General features: G+C 29.9%; 1 protein-coding gene across 9 annotated transcripts in view; it reads left to right on the forward strand.

Annotated features, from left to right (window-relative positions):
- Nucleotides 1-19370, forward strand: part of LOC117177199 (DNA-binding protein RFX2) — a 37783-nt gene extending 18413 nt beyond the window's left edge. The window contains exons 3-18 of one of the 9 annotated variants that reach the window (XM_033367732.1): nucleotides 254-565; nucleotides 2294-2486; nucleotides 2722-2766; nucleotides 5077-5182; nucleotides 6832-6931; nucleotides 7062-7211; nucleotides 9229-9381; nucleotides 11422-11603; nucleotides 11700-12170; nucleotides 12252-12373; nucleotides 12510-12607; nucleotides 12706-12861; nucleotides 14250-14452; nucleotides 14570-14723; nucleotides 15433-15484; nucleotides 15555-19370. In XM_033367732.1, the coding sequence (XP_033223623.1) occupies nucleotides 335-565; nucleotides 2294-2486; nucleotides 2722-2766; nucleotides 5077-5182; nucleotides 6832-6931; nucleotides 7062-7211; nucleotides 9229-9381; nucleotides 11422-11603; nucleotides 11700-12170; nucleotides 12252-12373; nucleotides 12510-12607; nucleotides 12706-12861; nucleotides 14250-14452; nucleotides 14570-14723; nucleotides 15433-15484; nucleotides 15555-15619 (2481 nt within the window). In that variant the 5' untranslated portion in view covers nucleotides 254-334 and the 3' untranslated portion in view covers nucleotides 15620-19370. Of the gene's footprint in view, nucleotides 1-253; nucleotides 566-2293; nucleotides 2487-2721; nucleotides 2767-5058; nucleotides 5183-6831; nucleotides 6932-7061; nucleotides 7212-9228; nucleotides 9382-11421; nucleotides 11604-11699; nucleotides 12171-12251; nucleotides 12374-12509; nucleotides 12608-12705; nucleotides 12862-14249; nucleotides 14453-14569; nucleotides 14724-15432; nucleotides 15485-15554 lie in introns of all 9 variants that reach the window. The other 8 variants (XM_033367733.1, XM_033367734.1, XM_033367738.1 and 5 more) reach the window with 8 other exon arrangements.
- The last annotated feature ends 404 nt before the right edge of the window (nucleotides 19371-19774 follow it).

The raw sequence follows: 19774 nt of genomic DNA on the forward strand, positions 1-19774 counted from the left end.
AAGACTAGCATGTAGTAAACCTACTCAAACCTGTCGAAATTGGTCGCCTTGGCGGGAAGCAATGTGGATAAGAAACCTTTGAATGAATCCCTCTTGCGGTGTGGAGCAGGGAAAAAGGAACAAGTTACTAAAATAATTGAATGTATCGAACAAGGTGGACCTTTGATCTAAATAAAAGGAGATAGTTTTATTGATATTGACATTTATATTTTGATGGTCTCCTATACTAAAGGTGTCTATGCTTGTGTTGCAGAATCATCCCTTCAAATTCGAGAAGGCGGAGGTGTTCTTGATACGCCAGGAAGAGAGAGAGAGAGGTGAGGGAGTTATTGCCATGGCTACGACAGGAGCCCAGTATGCTCTCGCAGCATCCGCTGGGGCAGGCAATGGCGGGGTTACCCCCACGGCAGTGGGGGTGGACACCAAACCAAGCGTCGTCGCTTTGACTACGACTTCCAGTGGCAATAGTTCTACCTGCCAGGCTCAATCCACCAGAGGTCAACAAGTCATCACCGTTGTTACCAGTCCTGATCCATCAAGCCCCAATAATCTCCAACCAATCCAGGTTCGTAGCTTCCACTCCACTTTGTTCATCGAAATTCGATTCGATTGGGGACCAGGATCTATATAGATTCTGGATAGATTCTGGTTATCAAAGTCGGTCTTCAAGATAGTTGAAAACATCTTCTTTATTTCAAAGATCATTATTCTAATACTTTACGCTTTTACGATTAGATCAAGATAATATTTAGAATTGTGTTTTGGAGTTTTTTTTTTAGACACTTTTATGAGAGTATTGAAAGGATATCGATTTCCGTGTTTATATTCATTAGTAATACCTGATAAGTTTAACAAGCCATCTGCCTTTATATGCTGATAAGAAGAAGTTACTTAAATATTTGCGCTGATCAGAGACCTTTATTGAATTCGTTGCAAGGACGAAATAACTTCGAATTTTGTTGCACGATTGGACGATTGTGTTTGATTATGTGTAAACAATTTTTAGTGAATGCAACTGGTTGCAAGTGATTGTAAATAATTGCAAGTTACATCGATTCCAAGTTCAAATGTTTGGACAGTTTTTTTGATTGAAAAATTGCACAAATTAATAATTTCGAGATAAACAAGAATGAAGAATGGGGAAGTTACATGATGAGATCATATATTTTTTTAATGGTAGACGAAATTTAAGAAAAGTAAAGATTATTGAAAGATGGAAGAAGAACGTTAAAGAATATCATTTTGAAATATTCAAAACTTTTAATAAAATTGCAGCATCTAAAGTTATACTATTTTAAGCTGTGAATTTCATATGGAAAACTGAACAATTTGAATGATTTAAAAAAGTTTACAATTACAGGTGATTTCAAGTGAATCCAACTGCTTGAAAGTTCAAATTTATTTTAAAGCGATCGATAGTGCCAACGAAAAAACTGTAATAGCTTTCAATTTAACTGTTTTTAATCAGAAGCATTACAATTTGAACAATCTATAATCGACTCCGTTTAAACGTGAATAATTTTGACTAATATAACTTGTTATAAACTGGAAGACGTTTGAGGGTAATGGTTTTTTAAATTAGAACCGTCTTAATATTTAAAAATAATCAAATTGTTAAACAGCAAAGAAATACAGTATTAAAAAATAAACGAATATATAAACTTAATCAATTTCACATTTAACTGATTAAAATTGAATAATTACACAAATTAAGCATTATAAATGTGTTAAAATTTTTATTTAGAAAAGTTCAATATGAAAAATGTTTATACGATTGTGAAGATTCAAATTTTTATAAGTTTTAAAATCCTAATTATTAAAATTAAAACGGTTCAAAATTAGGCAATTTAAAATTCAAGTATTTTCAATTCAAAGTCAGTTCTTGACATACATTTTGCATTAGAATCCTTTTCAGGATTTTTATTTAAATTTGAAAGCATTAAAATAATGCATTTGAAAATAAATATATCACATTCTAAGCACTGTAAAATTAAAATGATTTAAATTAAAGCTTTAAACTTAAACAACTACAAATTTAAAGCTTACAAAATTAACAACACTAAATAATAAATAACTACATTTTTAAAATTTGAAATGTAAAGACGTTATTAAATTATTAAACTGAAGCTTTTAGAGTTTAAAATTGAACAATTATTGCTATTCGAAAAGTCGAAAACTGTGAAAGATAAAATTCGAATTTGACTGTCTACTCGTATAATTGCACCGCTTTAAGCTAGAAAAATGATTAAAGCTGTTAATGATGGTGGTAGTTCTAATATTCATATTATTACAGTTGCTGGTCCAGGATGCGCTAGATTCAGCAGCAGATTCTTCAAATGGTTCTTCAGGTACAGCGGCGCATGTAACAGCGCAGGTAGTAGTGAATACAAGTCATACTGGCCAACATACTCTTGTAGATCCCGACGTCACTTCCTCGTCAGCTGGCACAATCGTCAGTGGGTCGCCGCACTATATAACAGTTACCGGTAATAAGAAATTCCTACTTAAAGAATACTTGTAAATCTATGAGTCAGTTTGACTGCTTTCTCTACTTTATTGGTTACTTATTGTTTAATTATTTCAACTTATTTTAAATTTCGAGAAGCTAAGTAAAGTTGAATTTCTACCTTCGGGATTTAAGTAGAATTTTGAGTAGAGATTTGACCCTTTCCATGCTGCTCTAAAACACGCATCACTATTCCTCCACAATGACTTCAATAGGCACCAGTGATTCACCGTCCTATGCATCCCTCACAACGGCAGTAGGTGAGGGTAGTTATAAATCGGCATGATTATTCTTTTTTGATATCAATGTCGTACACGCGCCTTTTGTAAACTAGTACACCACACAAAAACTAAATTATATCAAAATATTAGATTTTTCGTCTGATAGGGTGTATTTTCTTCAATAGTTAGACAGTTGACCTCATTTTTACAGGAGATTATTAGATTATCAGGAATAATATCAGGCCTCGGACTCACCACACTATTGACACTATTTAACACGTTTTTTTAGCAATGAAACTAAAGACATTATTTTATCTCAATTGACCGCTAATGACACTATTTCTTTACCTTTAAAAATATTTTTTTGAACGTTTTTTGCTAATTGGTCAAAATAATATGTCCGCCATCTCAAAGAATCACAACGTACCGGAAAATAGTTGCATTTTTAACCACGAAGACTAAATTTCTACCAAAAAGACCAACGAATTTTCTACAAAACAGTTGGATAGCAAGTGAGAGAGAGCGGAAGTCACCACGAAGGCTAAGTTAATAAAGCAGTCTTCTTTATAAAAAATTATAACAGTTTGGCTCAAGAGAATAGTTCTTTTGTCTAAATTCTTGTATAATATTTAGTTGATGAAAAATTCACAATCAGTTGACTTTCTACAATAACAAAGTAGCTAAATTTTCAGTTAAAAAAAAAAAAATTTTTAACATAAAGAAACAAATAAAACGCATTTTTAATTAAAGTGAGGTAAATTTTCAAAAATATGTAATAGTTGATATTTCAAACAAACAAAAATTAATTAAAAATAAAAAGCAGTTACATTCATCCGACAATGAAGAACATTTCAACTAAACAGTTGCATTTTTAACAACAACAAAAAACTGATTTTGTACCAAAACTACAAAAAAGTTAATTTTCAACGAACTTTTAAACCGAACAGATGAATTTTAAACAGAATAGTTGAATTTTTAACAAGAAAATTTTGTAGTCAAGAAAGATAAAAGAATTCAATCAAACTGTTGAAGTTTCAATAAAGTAATTGAAGTTTCCAAACAAAAAATATGAATTCTTAACCAAAAAATTAATAGTAGACTTTTCAATTAAAAATAATTAACTTGCAACAAAAAATAGTAGGATTTTTTCATTGGGTTCTATCAATTCAGTTCTCACTTAAGAAAAAAAAACGAGAAAAGGAGGGAGAAGGGGGGCGGAGCCTACGTTACATAAATATGAATTTTGATACCTTGTAGACTAGAGAATAACATTTAAATCAGGGATTCGAATGAAATTAAGGGGCAGTTTTGGATATTTTCCAATTATTTCAATAAATTTAAAAGAATTTAGCTAAAAACTAAGCTCAGTCTAAAAAATTATACAAACAAAAGGAGCCTACGAAGGCACAATGTGAAAATTAGGTGTTAATCGTATTTTATATAAAAAAAGAACGAAAAGGAACGTAACGTAGATGCATTATTTTTTAGTGACTTTTCATACTTAGTATTATTTTCAGGCAAATTATATAGAATTTTAAGAAATAATTGGAAAATATCTGAAAGTGCCCCTTAATTTCGTTCGAATACCTGATTTAAAGAAACATTGAAGTTCATTTTTAATATTTTCAAATGATTGGGTTAGATGTCTGGAGATTTTGCTGTCTTTTTTTATGTCTGAAGTGAGTCGGAGGCCTGTAATATGTTACCTGACAATACCGGGCCATGGCAACCTGTAATTCTCTTTATAACAAAAAATTGTAATGATCTGTAATAATGTTGTTGTATTTAAAGCTTGCATAACAATAATGAGCCACCGAAATATACACTTTTATCGACATGCAATTTTTTCTCTAAGTAAATAAGTACACTAATGTTTCTCACTCATCTGTTCTAAAAATTACGAGTTACCAAATGAATCAAAGTATAAGCGATGGATAAATAATAATTGAATCTGGAGTACTCATTTTACGACTTGTTATAAATAAGAATTCTCAGGTGGCGCTAGATACGAATGCTATTTTTCTTTACCGATTACTTTGGCTCACTATTAATGCAAAACTTGGCTCAGTATTAATTTTCAGTAACTCAGTGCTGATTTTTTTCCGTATCCCTAAGATGGCTCACTTACTGATGTCGTTACACTGTTAAACAAAATTCCTTCTTTCAATCTTAAATTGAGAAACGGAATTTAAGTTTTAAGCTGAACATGTTTAATTTTCTTAATATTTATGTACTACTACTTTAATTAAAACTTGACGTCCATTGCTTGCTTCAATAAAGCTTTGAATGTCGGTTCGCCTTAAACGTTGATATTCGAATGAAGAAGAAAAGTTATGGAATCTGTTTCAGTTGCTGCTGACGGCGAGGCAGTGGGGTCCGATTCAGTTTCACATCCAACCTATGTTCAGTATGTCGAGGGCGATGGATCCACGTATATTCCGACGAATGGCCAGATGTAAGTGTTCTTAGACATTTATTAACATATTATTTTATTATCTTTAAATGATAAAGTCCCTGAATCTGGAAAATATTTTTATGTAGTCCAAACATCTGCTGATTGGGCAGGATGGCCGTTGAACCGGGAAACGGGAAAATGACCGGAAATTTTATGAGATCGAGAAAAACTGGGAAAAGACTAAATTTATTTTTTGACCTAAAATTTGACAAATTTTAAGAGAAAAAAATCTTTCCCAGTTTTATTTCAACTATTTTTTAAATAATTAGTTGAATTGTTATCTTTTTACAATCTGATATCTCTCAGTTTACAATGCGTAATTCGAAAGTATTTTACTTTAAAAAGATTCCATTTTTCATTTAATTTTGAAGCGTACATTTCTCATTTAAAGAATATTAAATTCCAGTTTTAAAGACATGAAAATGTACAAATTTGAAGCGTTTGAAATCGACAATTTGAAATAAAAAACATTTTTATAGTTGATCATCCGTGAATATACATTATAATGAGTTTTAAAACTGAACTATACTATAAGTATTAAAAAGTGAATAATTGATTGTACAAGACGATTCGGAATCAGTTCAAAATTTAAGTATTTCGAGATTTTAGCGTTGAAAATTAAACTGTTTAAATTTGAAAATCTTATTAGTGAGAAAATGTAAACACCCGATTGAAATTTTATAAACTATTTTCAATTTTTTTTAAACATCAAAGTAATATATTCACAATTAATGTATTTCATTAAATATCATATATTGTTTCAATCTACAATTTGTAACTTTTAAATATTTGAATTAAGAAAAAGAATAATTGCTTAATATTTACAAATATTTGTCATTTAATTTAATTAAGTATAAAGCAAATATTCAAAACTAAACAAAAAAGTAAACTTTGAACGTTATAATTTTAATTTTTAAGTAAGATTTTAAGCAGATTTCGAACAAAAAATTTCGAAGCTTTTTAAAAATAATTGTGAAGAATAACAAACATTTTTTTAAGATTTCTAGAAGAATGAAAATGATTTTTTATTTTTAAAAACTAATTTTAAGAGAATATTTAAAACGATTTAAAAATATTTCCAAAATTGTCAATAATGAATCTGGAAGATTTTAAGGAAATTTGTTTAATTTTTCAGGATTTTTTGCATTATTTTAGGAAACATTTTTGTAAGTTTCTTCGTAAAAAAATAATTTTAAAAGATGTTTAGAATGTCTGGCAATTTTGAAACATAATTTAATATTTAAAAAAAATGTGAAGCGACACCTGCATTTTTCAAGATTTTGAAAATGACATTTTAAAGTTTTTTTAAAGGATTTTTAAACTATTTAAAATAAAAATAGTGTAGCTTCTAATTTAATAAATTTTCATTAAAAAAAATGGATTCGGTCAATTTTTTATGCTTCTAACTTAAAATTGCTCAAAATGATTTGCAGTTCAGTTTTTATTACTTTAAATGCAACAATTTTTAGCTTACAGTTGGAATTTTGTAATATCATTGACCGAGAAAAATGTTTGCGAATCGGGGAAAAAACCGGAAAATGACCGGGAATTTTTTTCTTTGATTAAAACTGCCACCCTGTTAGATCAACTGATTTATTAAAATAAAATACGATATATAACTTATTTCCCTTGAATTAATTTTTTTCTAGGACATATCCTGTTTATGCTGTCGGCGAGGCAGGGACTATGTACACACCATCCTCGAGTCAGTATTTCACATCAACAACAACACCAGTTACTTATGCACAGGTAATGTATTAAATTGATATTGTACTGTTTTCACTTTATTTCATGTACTTAAATACTCATTGTCAATATTTTTTAAATTTTCATTGACCAATTGCCAAATTAAAAGCCGATAATCTTGGAACATTTACAGGTTCAGGGTTCAAATACAACAACTGGACAATTATTATCACAAGGAAATGGAGCTTATCTCATACAGCAAAGTGTTGTGGACGGAGATGCAGCGACTCACGCGCTTATTTCTGCCGCAGCGGCTCGTGCGAGCCCTCAAACAGAAAGTGCTGTAAGTTATTAAACTATACAGTAATTTATAATAATGGAAAAAATACAGTTGCATTTTGACCAATAATCTTTTAATTATAAATTAACTGCTTTTAGAATAATTTCTTAATATTTCTCAGCAATGATGTACGTCTTGTCAATTACTAAAACTTACTAATTCTATGTAATTGTATGGTGTGATATATTGCTAGGTATCACTATTTATGTAAAGAAACATTTTTACGATACATTCAAATTGAAGATTTTCAGGGTGGCCACTGCCGGGGAAAACCGGGTTATTTGTTTGGATGTTTGAGCACCGGGAAATAGCCGGGTCATTTTTTGAAAACCGGGTGTTTTTTAGATTTGTTTTTACTTTTAATATTAATATTTGTGATATTTTTACGAAATATTGCTTTTTAGATATATAACATAGTAAGCATATATGTAAACTAAGTACATATAATTCATTACTGATAATTGGCATAAAAAGTTCTAATTTTGGGTTACTCTAAATATTTCACAAATGAACTGAAAACTAGCTTTTCGATAAAAACTTATTTTAAATTGGAGAGTACCATAAGCGAAAAAATGGGCCCTTTTCTTTCGGAATGTCACAGTTTATATTATATAAATAACGTAAATTGCTTCCTTGCCTAGAAGTTTCACTGCGGTTTATTAAATCACAGAATTAAAAAGCAGTTGTTGCCCTATTTTATTTTTTAAAATAATTCCTCTTGTTTCACATATTTTCAAGAAAATTTTCATTTTCTTCGTTTGTTTCGCTTAAATGAGGATTGAATTAATAGAACCAAATGGAAAAATCTAACTATTTTTGGTTCAAAGTTCAAAGTTGAAAGTTAAAGTTGTTTAAAATAATTTATTTCTCATTTATTTCTTCCTTGAAAATTTTACTATTTAGTTGATAATTTCATATCTGGTTGAAAATTCAACTTTTTTGTCAAAAAGTAATGTTTTTAAGTTGAAAGTTATTATTTTTTTTTTAAAGACTGAAACTCAATTCTTTTTAATTAAAAAGACTACTATTATAATTTTACTCCAGAATTCATCTCTTTTGGTTAAAGATTCTAGTCTTTTGTTGAATATTATACTTCTTGAAATCATTTTTTCAAGTTAATTCTTTTGATTTTAAAATTCTGATATTGTATGTTAAGTTTAGAATTCATCTCTTTTGCTTAAAAATTCTACTATGTTGTTGAAAATTCAACTATTTTTTGAAAAAGTCATCTTTTTCGGTGGAAAATATAATTGTTTTGTTGAACTATCGTTTTTTTTTTATAAATGGAAAGTCCATCTTTTGGTAGAAAAATCGCCTTTTTGGTTAAAAATGTATCAATTATGGTTTAAACTTAATTAATCGCTTCTGGTCAAATAGTCTACCATTTGCTTGAGAATTATACCTTTTTTAAATTTATTCTTTTTGTTTAAAAATTCAGCAATTTGGTTAAAATGTTATTTTTTGGTTGAAATTACACCGTTCTTGGTTGAAAATTCAACTGTATTCTAAAAGATTCCTTTTTTTGGCTTGCAATTTGAACTATCACGTATTTTGTGAATGACGCTATATTTTTTGCCATGGAGCTCTAAAATGTTTAATTTTTTTTAATTCATAAAATAAAGCAATTACAATTGAGTAAATATAATCACAATTGCTTAAAAGTTAATCGGGAAACGTGTAATCTTCGACCGGGAAAACCAGGAAATAGCTTGGAATTTATTTTAAGCTTGAGTGGCCACCCTGATTTGTGAAATAAACCTGATTGTGAGAAAGTTCGAAACTAAATAACATTCTTAAGTTAGTTTTAAAGATTAATTTTCTGCTTCTAATTTGAAATGTGGTACAATTTGATATATGGAAAGTACTAAGTAAATTAAAAATTCTATGTGGTTGAACTTTGCGAAGATTCGGCAAATTGGGAGTTTTTAGCTTTCTCAGAGTCTTGAAACTTTAGAAGTTTCCTTGCAAGGCGAGAATATGGGGCATTAACAAGGACATGGTATAACGGGCTGTTTGATAGGAGGCAGTGGTTAGCGGTGGTGGAGGGGCATACCTGATCAGCGGTAATTCAGGTAGCAATACTGTCAGCGTGGAAGAAGCTGCCGCTGCTGCGAATATGACGCATGCCACTAGAGTCTCTCAGGCCACCGTAAGCCATATCGACTCCCCATTTGTTAGCTACTTTCTTATACATACTAATATGTGTCACTGTCTGCATGGTTGTCAATAATTATCATCGCTTCATTATCATTCAATTATCATTAGAAGTATCCAAAACGAGAAGGTGTTAACGAGTTGGTAATACTTTCAAAAGTTTTTAGTTCGGTTTTGGAATCCCATCTACAAATATTGAAACCGGGAAATAACCGGGCATTTTCTTCAGACGATAACTTGCATCTTTTTAGCCTTTCAACTACATAACTCTCTAAAGTTTTATTTACTACAAATGTTTTCATTATCATCACTTTATTCTAAAATCATCCACTTCTTAACATTTTTTTTTATAATGGTCCTTTTTCAGTTTTAATTCGAACCTTCGTTTCATTGAGAACTTTTTGTGCATATTCTTTTCGAATCTGTTGAATATTCTATCTGTGCCTTTTGAAAATGTGCAATTGAAGTTTAAAATTTTCGTATTGCGTACGCTTCCAAGTTAAAATAGATTCAATTTATGTTTATTTTTTTAACAATGTAAATTTTTCCTATACCTTTTACTTCAAATTATTTATTTTTTAAGGTTTGTTATTGAAATACCATCCGACTCTAATATTAAAATTGTTAAGTTTGAGAATGAAATCATATAATTTTTGAAAATTTGCTATTTGAAAATTAAGATTGCTTTTTTAAGGTCATATAATGAGTAGGTCACGTGACCAGATTTTTACCTTACCTCCACTTTTTTTATTTCTCAACTTATATTCACACGAAATGCCATATCGAGTTGAAAATTTGGGATACTAAACAAGAAGCACTAAGAATGGTGGGTCTGGTCCTACATTTGTTTAATTATGAAAAAAGTTTTTTCTTGTAAATATTTTTTTCTCTTTTTTTAATAATTATTTAAGTTTAGGACCAGTCCAACCTTTCTTAGTGTTTATAATTTATTATACCAAATTTTCAACTCGATGTGGCGCTTCGTGTGTAAATAAGTTGGGAAATAAGAAAGGTGACGGTAAGGTAGGAATCTGGTCACGTGACACACTCGTCACATGGCCATAGGCAAAAATTTAAATGTACACAATTTTAGAGGGTTTCAGCTCTAAATGTTTGAAGTTGGAAGATTTCATTAATTATTTTCAAGATTTCCTTTTAAATATGTATAAGATGCTTAATTATTAAATATTTTACAAGTTTTTCAATTTCAAAATAACGATTTCTAATGGTTTTCTTTTTTAAATTGTTTAAACTTATAGAATATCATTTATAAATTGTTTAAAATGCAAAGGTTCAATTTGAAGTTTTTTAGTTGACTAAGCTTAGAATAAACATTTTTTTTTTATTTTGAATTTTTAAAATACTTTCTACTTATAAATATTTAATTTATTTATTCTATTTGAATCATATTTTTAAAGTTTATAAAATTTTATACTTTTTATTACTTCTATAATGATTGAAACGATAAAATTGGTCAATTTTTAACGCTAAAATTTTTTAATTATAAATGTATTAATTTGTATAATTCGAATTTTTAATTAGGCCGCCGCGAGTTAGTACCTTGTTTTTTGGACACGTCAACTTTCGTTACATTCGCATTTGATGTGATAATAATTACTCCTAAGCGCATATGAAGTTTCTACCAATATACATTATTTGTCACTATTCATTTTGAAAAGAAAAAAAAATGCGAATGATGCTTTTATATATGTCAGCTTCTAGTACTTGTGCTTTATTTTTTACTGAAAAGGCTTTAATTTAATCCTTAAAAAATCTCAGCAAATTCAAATGAAAATTTGTGAATAATAACGAACTATGCATGCAGTTTTTGATATTGATGTTTAATTTTTCACACGAGTTCGACCTTATCCCCTTAACAATTTTTATTTTATATCACAGTCTAGTAAAAACTACAATACATCATACTTTAATTGACATTATTAAATTTGATTCTTTTAGAAAAAGGAAATCTGATGAAATTGCTAAAGTAAAGATAAAGTCGAATAACATGCAACAGAATTGTCCCATTGAATACAAATTAAAACTATTCTTCTGATAGGTTCAATGGTTGCTAGAAAATTATGAAACTTCAGACGGAGTCTCTCTTCCAAGATCAACACTTTACAATCACTATCTTCGTCATTGCTCGGACAATAAACTAGATCCCGTGAACGCAGCGAGTTTTGGGAAATTAATACGCTCAGTCTTTTTGGGGCTTAGAACAAGACGCTTAGGCACTCGGTGAGAAATACTTTTCTAATAAAAATGTGTAGAAGCTACATTTTAAAAAAATGAGGATAAGGGTTGGAAGATAATTTGATTTTTATTTAATTCCAGCGGAAATTCGAAGTACCATTACTACGGAATTCGAGTGAAACCAAACTCTCCACTGAATATGCTTAACGAAGACGGAACTTCCCGTCAGCAAACGACGCCAAATTCACAGGCAAAACGATTCAAATTTGTTAATCAAAAGCAGGACACATCGTACGATGCCAATGCTCATTCCAATGCGAATATTTCTTCCAATAACTCGCCACCACAGTATCAGCAATATTTAGGAGAAGCAAGTAGCGCCATTCCAGATTTTCCGGACATTATTGTCGGACATGGATCATCTTTGCCGGAGGATTGTACTTTGGAAGATATTGACACCTTCCGTAGTATTTACAGAGAACACTGCGAAGCTTTTCTAGATGCTGTTTTGAATTTTGAATTTGCGACAATCGAAAGTTTGTGGAGGGAATTCTGGCGTAGTCAGGATAATAATAACGGCGACGAATGCGAGGAGGAGAAATATTTGTCTAAGTAAGGCATTTTTCTGATTAAAGTCTCGGATATTATCAAGTTGAATCGTTACTTATCATACTTACGAATTTTACGTTTTAGGACAAAGCTTTATCACATGTGCAAGTGTTCCGAAGTGCAGGATTTCATCAGACGGGTTGACTACACCTTTTATCAGAATTTAGTCGAAGTTCTCATGCCTGATGTTCTGCGGCCGATTCCTAGTAAGTTTGATTTCAAATTTGACTATTTAATTAGATACAATGTAACTTTAGGTAGGAAATGAATTTGTTAACGAACAATTATATTTTTGATTTATAAATCTGGCATGATATTAATTTAGATTGATTGTCGTAACAGGTTCATTGACTCAGTCTATCAGAAACTTCGCTAAGGGTCTTGAATCGTGGTTGACATCTGCGATGAATGACTGTCCAGAAGAAATGATGCAAATAAAGGTAATTGCTTTTGTAATATGAAAGACAAAAAGCAGTTACGTAAAAGCCTCCTAATCTTAATATCTTTAATTTTTTGCTCTGTTTTTTTTTGTGTACAGTTGACTGCAGTTTCTGCTTTTGCACAAACACTGAGGCGGTACACTTCATTGAATCATTTAGCTCAAGCTGCCCGAGCTGTACTTCAAAACTCTAGTCAAATTAGTCAAATGTTAGCGGACTTGAATCGAGTAGACTTTCACAATGTCCAGGAGCAGGTAATGATTTTTTTCAATTAATTATAACTATGGAAGGTTTCACAGCACGTCCCCTATTTTCCCGAAATACCAATATTTGGAGTATTAAGCCCTGAATGTTCCCTACTTTGCACATAACTTCACTAAGTCACCTATTTTCAATGAAGAGGATAAAAAGTTTCAAAGGGTTAATCACTCTTGCAATGTGGTGTAAATCTCTTGGAATTTTTTTTTTCTTCAAATTTTGAATACTTTGAAAAAAGGATTTTCTGGAATACCCCATCTTTTTAATTTTCCTGATATTTTCGAAAAGTTTCTGCTAAGAGGAGAAAGGCATCCTATCAGCTTTATGCGGGCTAAACATTTTTTGAAGCCGGGAAAATGTTTATTACTAAAAATATAACTTTGATTTTTTTCGTGAATGACACAAGATATTGCAAAAGAGTATGAAGTATTTTTCATCGAACTTTTTTTATACGTGAAAACTTTTATTTTAATATTTATTCGTATCTGTCGTTGTTTGTGAGAAACATGAGAAAAATCGATTTCATGAGAAAAAAATTATCCAGACCACAAAAACAATTTAGCCCGCATAAAATTATAACCGCATAAAAAGAAGACGATAAACTCTATCATATTTAGAAAAAAACGATAAAAATCGCAATTAGGTAAAAATGTATCGCATAATTTCCTCCAAAATACAACATATTTGATCCCCGAGAGATTTTCATAATCTTAATTTATCATTGACAAGTAAAAACGATTTATTCTCGAATTTAATAAATGATTAATTGAATAAGAATTTTTTCCTCTAGATCAACCAATCCTTTCTCATTTAAATTGAAACTACAAAATACCATACTTATAATAATCAAACTAAATATTTTATAAATAAAACCATAATTAGAGAACTTTAGGCTCTAATAACGATAGTTTTTCTTTTTTTTTTGTATAAAAATACAAATGGTATATATCTGTGAAAGCCTAAAATCGTCAAAAATTTTCAGAAACCCCTTGAAATATTTGAAAGCTTCAAATTTATTTTTAACAACCTGTTTTTTTTTTTTTTATATATTTCGCGGCTGTCATTGTTTTCAATATGTTGTCATTTTCATCAGAAAAACACCAATTGTATTCCAAAAAGGACGTTAAGTTCTTCATTTAATCAGCTAAAGGCTTGTTAAATGGCATCAAAAATATTAAAGAATTAATTTATTTTCAATACTTCTTGCATAAAAATATTAACAAACCGGCAAGCTTTCGTTTCAGTAATTGTATTAATTCTTACGCAAAGAGGCACAAGAAAAATCAAGAATTGTTTTTAAACAAATCTCTGACTGCAAATATGAAAATAAAATGAATTGAGATACAAATTGAAACGTTTAAATTGACTTGTTTTTGGAATTTAGGCATCATGGGTATGTCAGTGTGATTATGCAGTGGTTCAACGTTTGGAAACGGACTTCAAAGTTACACTTCAGCAGCAGAATTCACTGGAGCAATGGGCGGTTTGGTTAAAGGGGGTTGTTACTCAGGTGCTCAAACCTTATGAGGGCAAACCAACTTTTGCTAAAGCTGCACGACAATTTCTGCTCAAGTGGTCCTTTTACAGGTAGATTTACATCTGTATTAATATTATAAATTTTTCTAAACACTGCTTACTCTTTTTTTAGAATTAAAGAATTTAATTTAATTGATTTAATTAATATGTTTAATGTTTTTGTTTCAGTTCAATGGTTATACGAGATCTTACATTGAGAAGTGCAGCAAGTTTCGGATCTTTTCACCTCATCCGCTTGCTTTATGATGAATACATGTTTTATTTAATTGAACATCAAGTTGCTATCGCCACAGGAACAACTCCAATAGCTGTGATGGGTGATGTAAGTATTTCAATTTTAATTAATGTCTTTTCAAATAAATCGCAATTGAAAATATATTTCAAGTATTTTCGTACATCGGGGGCCACTGGACGGGAAATGAGTTCAATTTGAAATATTTTAAAATCTCTTCGAGCTTTAATTTGCAATTGCACTTTTTTTTAAATGGCACTGACGCTGTTATTATACCCCTTCATCCTTCTTATAAATTTGAAAAATGGGCTGTCGATTTCACCTGTAGCTAAATTAATTTTAATTTTATCACGATTATTATTAACAAAAGATTTAATAATATTAATAAATAATTATATATTTATTAACGGCGTGGACATAAGGAGGTGCAATTTTAGATCATTTTTTCTAAATTTTGCCTCAAGATTTTGTTAAATTATACATATATTATATTCAACAGAATTAATATTGCGGGTTTATTAAAATGCACCCACTGCTCTCCACTACATTAAAAAATATATTTATAATAAGGTTGTGTGCGACGTACTTGGTGAAATCGGTGATACAATATTTGTTTTTGTGGGTGGCGAATGCAGCGCCTCAGCTGTATTGGAGAATGACAAATTTTCATCATATTTCGAATTATAATAATTTATTGAATTATGAAGGCTACTGTTTTGATATGATATAATTGGAAATATTAAATTAATATATAGTACCTAGCTACTAGCTTAATATTTATCTCACCTTTTAATTACAGAAAAATACCACCTGTTCTCTCTTCAACGCTTTTGGATCAACTGCAAATGGAGGTAAGTAATTTTATTATCAATTAAAGAACAAAATCTCACATATAATCCACTATTTGAAAAATATGCACAGATTTTCTGTCACTTTCCCTAGATGCGTCGGGTATGAATCAATCGAAGCGCATGAAGATGAGCTAACTGCGTATCTTCGCTCTCTAGATTTTCAGTATACAAGCTTACACGTAGAAAAAAAGTGAAAAGGATTCAAGAAACTAACACGAGAAACATGCAGGCCTATCATAATATATTGATATGGGTACTAGTCTCTTACATTATTATTTTGTAATATATAAATACAAATAATTTATTGTAAGTATTCTCTGAGGATTTTTACACAACGCCGGCACATTTGAAATATGTTGCTTACTGGAATTTTTCAATATGTATTGCATAATATGCGTAACATAACATACAGGAAAAAAATAACACTTGCAGTAGGTTGAAGTAAATTATATAATTAGTATGCTACTTCTAGTCGAATAATTTTAGTGTACATACTCGGAACCATGATTTTCTCGTGTCCTTTCATACAATCTAATAATGACATTTCTTCATTAGTGAAACTAATTGAAATTAGACGTCTCATGTTCCAAAAATTTGAAGAGGGTCACGCAATTCTGGACACCACAACAATTTTTGCTATAATTTACTTTCTATCCGACATTTATGTACTTTTTCAAAAAAGTATCAGCTATACAAAGTATCGTTCAGAGTATAAATATGATAGTAATTATAAAAGTGATAAAAAAAAACAGAAAAATATTGGTGTATGCATGTTATATAAAAATGTACTTGTTTTAAACAGATCGTATCCATATGAGCTTATTTTTGTATGTGCAGGGAGAAAAAAAAGATCTGTTGTCATGTACACAAATCCTTAAGTCCTTTTTTACCGATCAAACCTACTTGTGTTATTTTCATTAGTAAACCGTATTTTTATAATTTACGTTAATGTATTTTTAAGTTTGTATGTTTTAAGTGTCTTTGGCAAATAATCATGGTTTCCATTTTCAATTTATAACTTGAATCCGCCCACAATTTTCTTTTTGTGAGAACCAATCGATAAATATTTAGTTTGACAATTATTGTAAGTCCAAATTTGAAGCAGAAAGACACATACAAGTATCTACTTATTTAGGCTTATTTAATCTTGTTTGAACATGTTCATACTCATGTTTGGTCTGACTTGTTCGTAATTTCTCGAACTAAGCCGAACTACAATAAACTTGTCCGAACTTTGACTTCGTTAAATTGAATCGAATTTTTGTAAATATGTTATTAGAAATAGTTCTACTTGATCCTATTGTTTTATTTATCCATCAATTAGTGCAATCCAAGCAAACAGCTTTCTCAGATTTTGCTCGCGTCGAGCGAAATTTAATTAATTTGTGCACAAAGTTATTGCCTTGTCTTAAATTCTTATTATAAGTTTAGAATTGTGTTTTTAGGATTGAGTTCATTTAGAATTTAGCATTGGTTTATAAGGATTAGCTAGACTTGCGGTCTGAAACCAAGTTGATTGTGTGTAAAGCGTTCTTATTGGACCGTTTATGCCTCGAAGAAAGTCGTAATTATATCTAACTGTGTAATTGTTTACAGAACATCGACTGAATGTGTTCGTGTATTATCAATTATAATGGTTTAAAAATGTGTTATGTTCGAAAGGAATTAGCAATTGCATTTATTTCTTTGAACGTTTCCGCCTTTAAATGACCAAAGAGGTTGGGAATCTTCTGTGACTTTTTTTGCAAACAAAATCTCCTCTGAGATTAAAATATTCTGTTTTTAGTTTAAGTTTCAACATAAAAGAACAGTTTGAAATTGTCATTGCATCGTTTTAGTTTTTAATACATTTAGGGATACACAAATGTAGGTAATATTAGATACATTTTGCGGCAGCTTTGATTGTATTTAACTCTATTATTAAGGTATTCTCTGAAAACCTATATTATAGATATTGAAGCGCTTGTTTTGCGTTCGGAGACAAAGACTTAGTCACTGTGTACTTCAATGTTTTCACGTCGATCAAATTATCAAATACATGAGTAGTTGAATACCGACCAACGAAATAATTTTCCTATAAATTTTTCACTATTTTGGACTGCTCTGAAAAGTGTAATTGTAATTATCTAGTGGATTTCCGTTGTAACAGAAAGTATCGCCTAATTGCACCAATTGTTTAAAATGAATAATGTAATTTCTGATTTCTGCGACGAGGCATTTACTAAATGTATAAATTCGTTGAGAAACTAGTCAGACGCTGTAGAATAAGTTAAGAAACAGGGATTGAATATTAAACGCGGTGCATAGATTTATTGTGTGAAAGATCATTGTGCACTGGGGAAAGGGAAGAGATCTATTCCATAACTATAATGAGCTTATAAGTGTAAAAAAATAGTGTACCTAAACGTAAAGACAGTGTAGTTTAAAATAGATTCTTAATTATATATTCCAAGCGACGAAGATTTGAAAAATCTTGATTGAAGAAAAGAGCTAAATGTGAATGAATATAAATGTGTGACTGCTTAGTTCAATATCTGAATTCTACAGTTCGAGAATGCAGTCTGAGGCTGAAGAACAGCAGATTGTTCAAACAATTTAACCCGTCCATCTCATCATTACGGCGTAATGAACAGTGAACGAAATTTGAAGACATGAATAATAATTAATGCCGTGTGTGGAACATACAATACGCATATCACAATATTTATTGTATTTAAGAATTTACTTTTCATTCTTATTTGCATATTGCATGTGCTTTTTAAAAAGAAAAAGCACGGTTTCGTTAAAATTACTTTAACCAAAATTGTTCGTTGGAAAAATTACTGCAAGAAAATACCTCCTTTACACATTTTAATTCTCACTTTGTCTTGTTGAAATTAGAGTAGATAAATATTATTATTCGAATTTTCTGAAGATATTTTTTTATGTAAACAAATTTTTAAATGTTATCAGCTTATGATAAAATATGTGGGTAATAGTACATTCCTAGCTTTTTTACTTAAAATAATGATATCGAAAACAATAAATAAGAAAAAAGGAACCTATATTGAAATCGAAATATCAAATTATTTAAGAAAATGACGTGAGATTTAAAATTATTAAGTGGCGTTTTTGTAGCAATTGTTCCTAGGAACAATTTTGCTCTCCTGACTACTTTTCATATCTTGCTTTGGTTACGAGAAAAAATGGGTATTTCGATTTTTTATAATGATTTTTTTTCTTAACCGACTCCGGTCAAGATTTGGTCTTTTTAATGAAAAATAGTTCCAGAAACATCTCAGATACAAAATTAAACGAAAAATTATAGTGCTCACACCTTTGGGGGTTTCTGAAAATTAATTTCAACGGAGCCGTGAGTGGGATACAATGATACATACATAAACTTCGCTTTAATCCGAAATAATGATTTTTCTTACCTTCTGTCATTTTGGTGAATTTTAATATTTTGAATCAATCCTGATGGGTAAAATCCATGACCTACTGCATCGCAAAATCTGTAGCGACTTGAATTAGAATCAAACTTGTAAACGGTTTCCTGTATTGCGAAATGATAAAAAACGGCCTTAAATATTCCACATGTAAAAATTAATAAATTATCCTACGAAAAGGCCTGAGAGATTATGAAAGATAGACGTATTATATTGGTTAAAAAAATACGTGAAAGAAGATTCACTTCTTTAATACGTATAGGAAATATTTTGATACTTCCCGATTTGCACAAACTGATAATCATTCATTATTGCTTAAATAAGATTATTTTTACTGAATGTAGCTCAAAACGAAAATAAACTATTGTGAATTTTGTAACTCTTAAGAAACTTCAACGACCGCGTGAGTGTGCAAATCACAAAAATTGATCGAGTAATAAATATATGTTTAAAACGAAGATTTCTTTTGCTTTTTGTTATTTTAAGGGGATAAATGAAAAGTCTGGGCATCTGCAAATATTAAAGTTTGTTCTGTTAAATTTTCAATGTATTTAATTTAAACTGGTCTTTTTCCCCTTTGATATACTTTTATATAGAATATAGGAAATATTTGTTTTTTAAAGAACTTAATATATTTTATTTTAATCTATAATAATTTATTTTAGCATGTTTTAACCATAACTTCACAAAAAAGAGAGTACTGTAATTCTAGAATTTGTAATATAGTCTTGTTTTATTATGCTGAAAAATAAATTTGGAAAAGCGCGCCAAATTTTGGAACGTTACTTTAGGTTAGAATGCCATTTCCATTTTCCAAAGAATAGCATGCATACGCTATAATAATAACGTATAAATACAGAAA

The sequence above is a fragment of the Belonocnema kinseyi genome, chromosome 7 (genome assembly GCF_010883055.1).
Source record: "Belonocnema kinseyi isolate 2016_QV_RU_SX_M_011 chromosome 7, B_treatae_v1, whole genome shotgun sequence".
Taxonomy (NCBI): domain Eukaryota; kingdom Metazoa; phylum Arthropoda; class Insecta; order Hymenoptera; family Cynipidae; genus Belonocnema; species Belonocnema kinseyi.